Here is a 9433-nt window from a genome sequence, read left to right on the forward strand (position 1 = left end):
GAGGACGTCACATCTCTTCACCAGCTTGTTTCAAACCTGCGTCCAAACGTTTCTTTCCGGTCAGCACCTCCTGTCTACTTTGGCCAGGGGCACACTGGGTTCCCACCCAAAGTCTCCCGAAGAAAGGGACCCCAGGCACACACACGAGCACACACACACAAATTGAGGAGCCCCTGCATGGGGTCATCCCTAAGTCCTCTTCCAGAGTCTGGGTCCCTCGGTGGGAAAAAGCACAGGGGAGAGGGTTCAGCCTCAGGCCACAGCTTTGCAACGCTCCCAGCTGCCACGCCAGACCTGACAAGATCCTGAGGGGAAGCCGGACTGTCTGAGGTCGCACTGGGCCTTCAGTCTAGCCCTGGCAAGAAATGTGCTTGCCCCACTCCCGCCAGAGCCATCCTCAGCCCTAGGAGAGGTGGGACCTACCAGGCACATTAGACAAGGCGTACACTCCACACTCCCCATCAGCCGGGTCAGGCTGACACTAGGCAGGAACTCAGAGAAGGAGACGTGACCCCACACCCTGGGCTGACAGCTGAGGCCCACGGCCCAAACCTGGGTGCTCGGCGGCACACAGCTGGGGCTCAGACTGGGACAGGCTCACCTCCTCCACACCCCAATAGCCACTCTCACCCAGCCTGCTTCCAGTCCAGCTTCATTCTGACCTGTTCAGCTGGCCCTGCCCAGCACCTTCGAAGGCCAGTGGATTCTGGGCATGCAAAGAATTGCACAATTCCTTCCTGTGCTCTATGTTCCGGGCTCTCAGCAAAGATAGGCAGACGGAGGCAGGGCAGGAGGTGGGAAGAAGCATCCAGTAAATGCTGCCAAAACACCAGCAGAAGCCCAGAGCATGGGGGAGGGCCAGCAGGCCAGCGGGAAGGACTGCCACGTCCAGGAAACCCGGCACTACGTGGAATTCGGGCTTAGAGACATGGCCAGGGGCACTGGCCAGCCCTCCGTGCAGCTGCACCGCACCCAGTGGGAGCCAACCCAGACAGCAGGGCCACCCCACATCTTCCAGAGAGGTCAGCCCAGAGGCACCAACACAAAGTACCAAATGGTCCTTTTCTGGGCCAGAAGCAGGCTGTGGTGGGTGAAGCTCTCAGAGAAACAGGTCTTTCTACTGCACTAGGCAGAGACCCAGACTTGCTGGGGCAGCTAACGCAGACCCAGGCCTGGGGTATTGTCCCACCCCACATGTCACTGTCACCCTACCGGGGGACGCTTCCCTCTACAGAAAAGCTCATGTAAGGGAGCAGGCAGAAATGGCAGAAACTGGGCAAGGCCAGGGCAGGACAGCTGGATGTGCCTCAATGGAAGTGTGTGTATGTGGCAGGGGAGGGAGGGCAGGCCGGGTACTCTCTGCAAGCCAGGCCCATATTGACACATCACAGGAGAGGAGGGGCCGGGGGAGTATTGATTGGCTCCTGAAAGCACTGGGCTTCTGAGGGAACAATTCCTTTGCAAAGGTGTCTGACCCCATTTCTTGAAATTAGAATGGTGCCCTGCCAGCCTGCACCCAATTTATCTGTCGAGCTGGGAAGTCGAGGACCCTAAAATAAATGAGCAAGACTTTCTGTGGAGTGATTGGAATCGCTCCATAAGTCGACGAGCCGGAGATGTAGCCCTAGCCTGGGGTCCCTGGAGGACTCACCCTGAACGCATGCATGCAACCCAAGACCTCAAGGCCAGGGTCCCTTTCTGCCATGCCCCTCCCCCCACCCAGGCCACAGCCAGAACACCCTGCTGCGGAGCCTGGGAGGAGTGGGTGAGGCTGGGAGGCCTCCTGCCCATTCCGGGGCCCACTGAGGACCACCGTTAGATGGGTGCTCTGGCCTCAGTGAGATGCAGAGACGGCTGGGTTGTTTGGGCAGTTGCCCGGAGGCCTTCCAGGCCCAGAATGCATTTCTGCTCAAAGGTGAAGAAGAGAAACCCCAGAGTCTGTGAGGAAGGCCAGGGTGCTGACACCTCCAGGGTCTCTGCGGCACCCTCCCCGCCCCTCCCCATGCTGTCCCCAAGGAGAGAAGGGGCCACCACAGGAGAGGAGGGAGAGAACGCAGACCTGAGACAGCATGTTTGCATGGACCTGGGTCCTGGAGAGAAAGATTGGTGGGTGGGGGTAGCGGGGATGGGGGTGGGGGGTGAGACGATGGTGTATGGAGGGGTCTTCTTTAGCGGTTGAGCTTGGCCACAAGACCCCAGGTAGGCCCAGATTCCTCGACTTGCCAGCCCTTGGGCAGCTGTGAGAGAGGCCCTGGCCTCCGGGAGGCCTGTGTTTCGGATGCTTGTTGCCAAGTGTGCCCCTACACATCACTCTGTCCTAGCGCCGCTGCCACCCCGTGCCCTGTGGTGCCAAATGACTGCCGGCCACCACATGCCCCAGGAGGATCAGGGAATCCTCCAGCCAGGTGAACCCCAGGGCTGCCCACCTTCTGCAGCCTCACCTGTGTCCAGGGCCTGGGGCGGCCCCAAAGGAGGGGGCTCCAGGGTGGGCGGGCGGCGATACAGCACGTGTGCTCGGCCCTGTTCGCCCTCCTGCGCTGCCTGCCCCTTCTCCAGGGGCTCAATGAAGAACTCCTCCTCTTCCATCCGGATCAGGCCAGCCTGTCGGGCAGAGAGGAAGCAAATTCAGACCCTGTGCACTGCTGATTGTATAGGCACCTAGATCTAGAAGCCCTGAGCAGCAGCCCCCATATACCTCCTACCTGGTGAGGCAGGAACCAGCAGATTCTGCTCAGCACCCCAGACTAGCTAGAGGAGGGCACAGAGGGCTCTAGAGGGCTCCCATCTACCTAGTGCCTCTCCTGCCAGGCCCTGAAGCCAGGCCACTGAGGCAGGAGCACCTCCCAGATCTGAGCCTGGACTTCCTCATCCTGAAGTGAGCATAATGGTGCTCTCTGCACAGGATCCTTGTAGAAATCAATGGAAAGTCAGGTGGCTTTAGCACTGTCTGCACTGGGGGTCACCAGGTCCACCCCCAAGGGCTCTGCAGTCCATGGGAAAGACTTCAGCCAGATTGCAGCCCCTGGAGCCCCGGGGAGAAGGGGAAAGGCTTCTAGCGGAGGGACCCCAACAGGTTACCCAGGAATTCCCCCGGGAGGTGGGGGTAGAGCAGCACCACCAGTGTGGGGAACAGTCCATGGAGAGTCACAGCAGCATGAATGGCCCCTTCCCAGGCAGCATGCACACGTCCTGTTGTAAGCACCTAGGACCCTTCCTGGGGATACACATGCTCTGGTCAGTACTGAGCCCCACCATGGAAAGGGGCTTGACTGGGCCATCCTACCCCCTACCCCCAGTTGCTCTCCTTCCAAAGAAGTCAATGGGTTTTAAAGCCAAACCCATGTAACACTGCCTGAGGGGGTCAAGTGCCCAGAAGGGTCTATCCATGGCCCTGGGAGAGTGATGCAAGCCAGGTCCAGTGCCACCCTCCCTCCCCACAGGAATCCAGGTCCAAGAGAAAGGTCGGGACTGTCCACCCGGGGCTGTTGGCCACAGATGTGTTCAGTTTGGCCCAGACAGGATTTTCCAAATCTGAATTTGTTTCCAACACTTAAAATGATGAGATCTCATGTTCATCACTGGACTTCCAACTTTCCTTGGAAAACACCAGGCTCAGACCAGTGGCTGACTCTGCAGCAGGACCGGGCACCGGGCACCTGGCTCTGGGAAGTGACTGCCACGGGCAGAGCATGCACCCTGCATCGGGCCACCGTCCAGGTGTTTTTATCCATGTGGATTGCTCACCTGAACTCTGTATACAGCTGAGCAGCCAGCTGCCTCTTCCCAAGACAGAGCGGGCCCTGGGGAAGCCTTCTGAAGCAGCCCTGCCTAAGGTCCCCAGGGTTCAGGCCAACCTGCCCTAGGGAGCAACTAGAGGCCTCCTGGTCCCTCTTGCTTTCCTGCCACTGTCCTCCTGCCCCCAGCACACACACCATCACCATCACTAGGACAACTGGTCCCACCAAGAGTGTGCACCCTGTGCCTCCGTGTGGACGCCCCTGCTCTCTGCCGCACATCGTCTCCTGGTGAGTCCTTATTCTCCAATCAATGCCTGCCTCGGCTCCAGCACACACCAACCCCCACCCCCGACCGTGGGCATGTGGCTGCCACTGGAACTCTCTGCCATCACTGGCCCATCCAAGGTACCAGCTCCGTATCCCCAGCTCTGTATCCACTGTGGCCGCCCTGCAGGTACCGCTCCCTTGGGCCACGCCCTGGTGCCCCAACCAGAACTTTTAACATGCTTGACTGAGTAGCTCACCCGTAAGAATCAGGAGAGCTCCCCAAAATGACCAGATTTGCAGATTTTTGTGAAAAATTGGAAATGCTGTCTGCCCAGCACACACTCCAGCATCACGGGCCTTCAGGAGGTTTCCCGATTGGGTTGGGATGGTGCGTATACAGTGTACGTGTGCCCCTCACTGATACAGCCTGACAAGTCCCTGGGCCCCTGAGCTTGCAGCACCTGGCACCACCCCCCAGATGACAGAGACTGTCCTGTCTGATGGCATCCAGTGCGGCCAGAAAGCCTTTGCCTCCTGCCTGTGTGGACAAGGCAGGTACAGAGCGGCCCTGCAGGCGAAGCAGGAGCAGCCCTCCTTCTTCCCCAGCTGCTCGCCGGCCCCTGCCCCGTGGCCAGCTGGGAGTTCTGAGGCTAGAGACCCATTCCACCCTCCCCCAGGGCTTACACGATGTCTTCCATTAGCGTCCAAACCAGGGTGGACACAGGAGAGGCATCCAAACTCACTTGTACCCTCATGGGGCTAATACTCCTGTGGTGCCACAGACCACCCAACTCGAGTGGCAGTGCCAGAGATGAGTGGCGGGGGTGATGGGGTGGGGTGGCACATGCAGACCCCAGGGGAACACAGAGCATGGGCAGTTGACCCAGACTTGGGTCTCCAGGGAGTTGTCCAGTGTGGGGAGTCTACCCCCAACCCATACAACCCCTGAAGGGTAGGAGGCATTGGCCAGGTAAAGGAGTCGGACAGTGTTCTGGTGGAACCACACAACAAAGGCCCAAAGGCAGGCCACAGCCTCTTCACAATGCTGATCTGCAGCAGGACCGGGCACCGGGCACCTGGCTCTGGGAAGTGACTGCCACGGGCAGAGCATGCGCCCTGCATCGGGCCACCGTCCAGGTGGTTTTATCCATGTGGATTGCTCGTCTGAACTCTGGTGGATGGAAGCAGAGGGACAAGACAGCCCCGCAGGCTTCTGGCTCTGAATTGTGTTCCGGGATATGCTGGCTGCTGCAGAAAACGGATGGGGTGAAGGGCCCAAAATGAGCACAGGAAGGTGGGCGAGGGTGTTGTCCTCTCCCATGCCTAAAGTCAGAGGCCCGTGCAAACAGCCAGGCTGGAGATGTGTGAACCATCACTACGAGAGTCAAGAAGGTGGGACCCATATGGCTTAGAATCAACCTGACTCAAGTATGAAGAAGAAGGCAGGACCAAGGAGTCACACACACACACACACACACACACACACACACACACACACACAAAGTATCCAGGTCCTAAGGAGCCCTGGTGGCATCGTAGCTACATGTTGGGCTGTTAAGTGCAAGATTAGCCGTTCAAAGCTAACAGCTGCTCTGTGGAAGAAAGACAGGGCTTCCTACTCCTGTAAAGAGTTACAGTCTCAGAAAATCAAAGGGGGGAGTTCTACCCTGTCCTATAGGATCGCTATGAGTTGTAATCGAATCAATGAGAGTGAGTTTAAGTTTAAATCCCTGGTAAGTGTGGATTTTCTTCTATGGCAAAAGAAAAAAAAAAGACTGCAGATTCCGTTAAGGATCTTGAATGGAGAGATTATCCTAGACTATCCAAATGGAGTCTAAATGCAACCAGGTAGAGGGAGATTCAGAAGACACATCGACTAGGGGAAGATAGAGCAGAGAGATTTGAAATGTCAGTCATGTAGACTAGAGTGCTGTGGCCACAAGCCAAGGAATGCTGGCAGCCTCTAGAAGCTTGGAGAGGCCAGGAAAGACCTCTGCTAGATTCACTCACTTTGCTGTCATTGAGTCGATTCTGACTCGGAGTCCCTATGGGACAGAGTGGAACTGCCCCTGTGGGTTTCTGACACTGTAACTTTTTAAGGGACTAGAAAGCCTCACCTTTCTCCCATGAAGCAGCTGTTGGCTTCAAACTGCTGACCTAGTGGTTAGCAGCCCAATGAGTGACCCACTCTGCCACCAGGGTTCTAGTGGTTTCAGAGCAACCCTGATTTCAGCCAACACCTTGACATCAGCCCAGTGATAATGATCCTGGATTTCCAGCCACCCTCCTGAACTGTGAGAGAACTAACGTGTGTTGTTTTACACCACCCAGGTTGAGGCCATTTGTTACAGCAGCACAGGAAGAGGATGCAGAGTCCAGTAGACAGCCAGATAATGGGGAGCCAGTCTCTACGAGGCACAGGGAGGAGACGAAGAGCCAGGAGACCAGGACAACACTTGAGGTTTGCAGTGTCTGTGATTGCGGAGGGAGAAGTCCAGGAACTGAGAAGGAGCAGACAGGAGTCAGAGCGACGGGAGCCAAGGCCAGGGTGGACCAGGTCACCCGGGGCCATGGTAGGGAGAGGAGGACAGAGGGCCCGGGGGAAGCCTGCAAGCCCCCACACTCGTGACTCATGCCTGTGTCCTGGGGCCTCGCCAGGCCTGTAAGGGATGCCAGCACATGTTTGCTGCGTGAGTAAATAGTCCCGTGACAGCAGGACATGTCCTCTGAGAGAGGCAGGGGAGTGTGCGTGTGGGAAGGGGGGGATGTAGACCCTAGGCTGTCCCTTCCCACCAACACATGGGTGAGAATGTTTACAACAGCATGAATTCTTTCCAGAAGGCTGCCATGGACGTTTCACATGGCTGTGGTCTGAGCGGCAGTGTGGTATCTCAAACCGTCTTATTAATAGAAGTCATTTCGAGGCAGTGTGGGAATTTACTTTTCTGAAGTCAAGTGCTCTGGGAGCCTAGCATCATTTCTGGCTGGCTGGCTCAACCTGGCCAAGGGACCACAGCTTGCTGGGCCTCCAACTAGTTGCCTGTCAAATGGGGTCAGTGGGGGCTTCCTGGGATTGGCAACTGTGGGGAATATGTGCACCCTGGGACACATCAGAACCAGGAATGCCTAGTCCATGTTCCTCCAAGGGGCAAACTGAGGCCCAGGCAGGGACACACAGCATCTAGAAGTCAGATCCAGATGTCTATGGACGGGGCGTCTCCCTAGTAGGCCTATTGGGCAGGATATTGGAACATGAGAGCCATCTATAACATGGGCCTTGCAAGATCCTGGGGAAATCCCGGAAGGGCCTAGTGTGACGAAGAGGACAGCCCTTGGCCTCGTGAGGAGCAGCTCTCTCTGACCTGAAAGAGAAAGGGGTAGTCTGGGGCTTCCCTAGGTACCAGGGTTAGGAATTGACACACCAGCCTCCTACTGGCAGCCCACTGGAACAATCCTAGACAATGGGGATGACTGGGGCTGCCGTGAAGCCATTCACATGGTCTCTCTATCTCGCTCCTCACATAACCTCGTCAACCAGAGCCTCTCGCTATGAAGTATCAGGATCCACACATCTATGTGCTGCATTGATGAGCATGGGTCACCCCCACACCAGGGATGATCACCCCCAAGACCAATGGAGAACCACCCAAGGCCAACTGCTAATTGACCACAGCCAGAGAATGACCATTCTGAGATGAGACTGAATACGCAAGATCAGAAATGGACTATGTGAGACCAGAGACTGACCACTTCTAGGTCAGAGGCAGACGACCCCTAGCCTAGCAGGGATGACCCCAGACCAGAGGCTGACCACCTGAGACCTGAGTACTACTTGCTACAGGTCTTTCCACTCAAACAAACAGGGTTTGTTTAAGTGTATGGTTGTCAAACTTCCAGGAATAGGTTGTCTTAAAAATTGCCAAAACAAAAAACAAAAAAAACCCACTGACAAGAGAACAAGGGGTACCAAATGTAAGGTCTGCTTTGCTGATTGGTTTCCCTAAGACTCTGATTTTTCTGCTGCCAGTGGCAAGTGTATCTGTTTTCACATGTAATTTTTAATAATAAAATCCATTTCCTCTCCCCACTACATAAATATTGAGGAGCTCGTGGAAGCACACGGGTCTCCGGGGGCAGTTAGTTGGAAGCCAGTTTGGGCTCTGTCCAGCCGCACGGGCTCTGTCCCGTGCAGCCCTGGTGCCCTGCGCAGGGCGTGGAGTCCAGCCTCTACTCGTGAAGTCCGTTGCTTGTCAGCAAACACCCAGAGCCCTGTCTTCAGCCTGGCTCTCGGATCTCGGTCAATTAGAAAATGCCTGCCTTGTTTCTTCCTTTTTCCATGTCCTGTGCCTTCACCAGTTGATATATGGTAAAGCAGACACTCAAACTCACTACCCTTGAGTCAACGCCAACTCCTCGTGACCCTACAAAACAGAGTAGAACTTTCTTTGTGGGTTTCCAAGACTGTAACTCTGTGCAGGAGTAGAAAGTCCTGTCTTTCTCTTGCAGAGCGGGTGGTGATTTTGAACTGCCACCTAGCCACCAGGGATCTTGAGTTAGACACTCAAGATGGGAATTGAAGTTCAAAAATCTCTGAGAATCCAATAAAAACCAACCCCAAAAGCAAACCTGTTGCCAGCGAGCCAACTCCAATCCCTGGCAACCTGAGGGTGTGAGTGAAGAACCGGGCCCCCCGGGGTCTTCCATGGGTGTGATCTTTAGGAATCAAATCACCGGGGTTTTCTTCTGAGGCACTTCTGAGTGAATCTGATCAACCTTCAAGTTAGTAGTTGGGCACTTAACTGTTTGCACCCAGAGACTCCTTAAGAGTTCAATAAAGCAAACTTCCACATGTGCCGGACACAATGGCCCGCAGGCCGTACCACCCATGACCTCCTGCTTAAACCAGAAACCAGACAGAATTTTATCTCCCACCCCCAAGTCTATCCAACGGTAAGCTCTGGGCTCCTCCCCAGAAGGCTTCACATAGATCATCTGTCACTTTAAATTCTAAAGTATTTAAAACACTGTAACCTACAAAGTTAAACTTTCAGAGCAATGTCAGGTCTTGGCCCTGTCCCCCTCCTGTGCAGCGCCCCAGTTTCCCCCTGCTAACTGGCCCCGCTGGGAAATGCCACAGGCTACTCCTCCCCAGGCGGCTCCTGTCATGTGCATAACTGGAACCAAGGTCTGTCACTCCGCCTTGTAATTCCTGCAACCTCTGGCATCAGCCTGTCAGGAGTTTGACAAGGTTGGAGTGGTGACAATCAAGAATAGAAAGAAAGGGAGGGTGTGTGTGTGTGTGTGTGTGTGTGTGTGTGTAGAAGCAGGTCCACAAACAGAGATCCAGACTGCGACAGAGGCAAGGACAGGTATGTCTGCACCAGCTCACTATTGCCCCCAGACTCTTCTCTCTCTCTCTCTCTCTCTCT

General features: G+C 55.6%; 1 protein-coding gene across 1 annotated transcript in view; it reads right to left on the bottom strand.

Moving 5' to 3' along the window:
* Window positions 1–252: 252 nt before the first annotated feature.
* Window positions 253–9433, bottom strand: part of LOC123521039 (A disintegrin and metalloproteinase with thrombospondin motifs 2-like) — a 143304-nt gene continuing 134123 nt past the window's right edge. The window contains exons 3-4 of the mRNA XM_045284679.1: window positions 2442–2601; window positions 253–305 (exon numbers count right to left, since the gene is read on the bottom strand). Of these exons, the coding sequence (XP_045140614.1) occupies window positions 253–305; window positions 2442–2601 (213 nt within the window). The remainder of the gene's footprint in view (window positions 306–2441; window positions 2602–9433) is intronic.

The sequence above is a fragment of the Echinops telfairi genome, unplaced genomic scaffold (genome assembly GCF_000313985.2).
Source record: "Echinops telfairi isolate 266 unplaced genomic scaffold, ASM31398v2 ScPeMD7_7469;HRSCAF=8507_0, whole genome shotgun sequence".
NCBI lineage: Eukaryota > Metazoa > Chordata > Mammalia > Afrosoricida > Tenrecidae > Echinops > Echinops telfairi.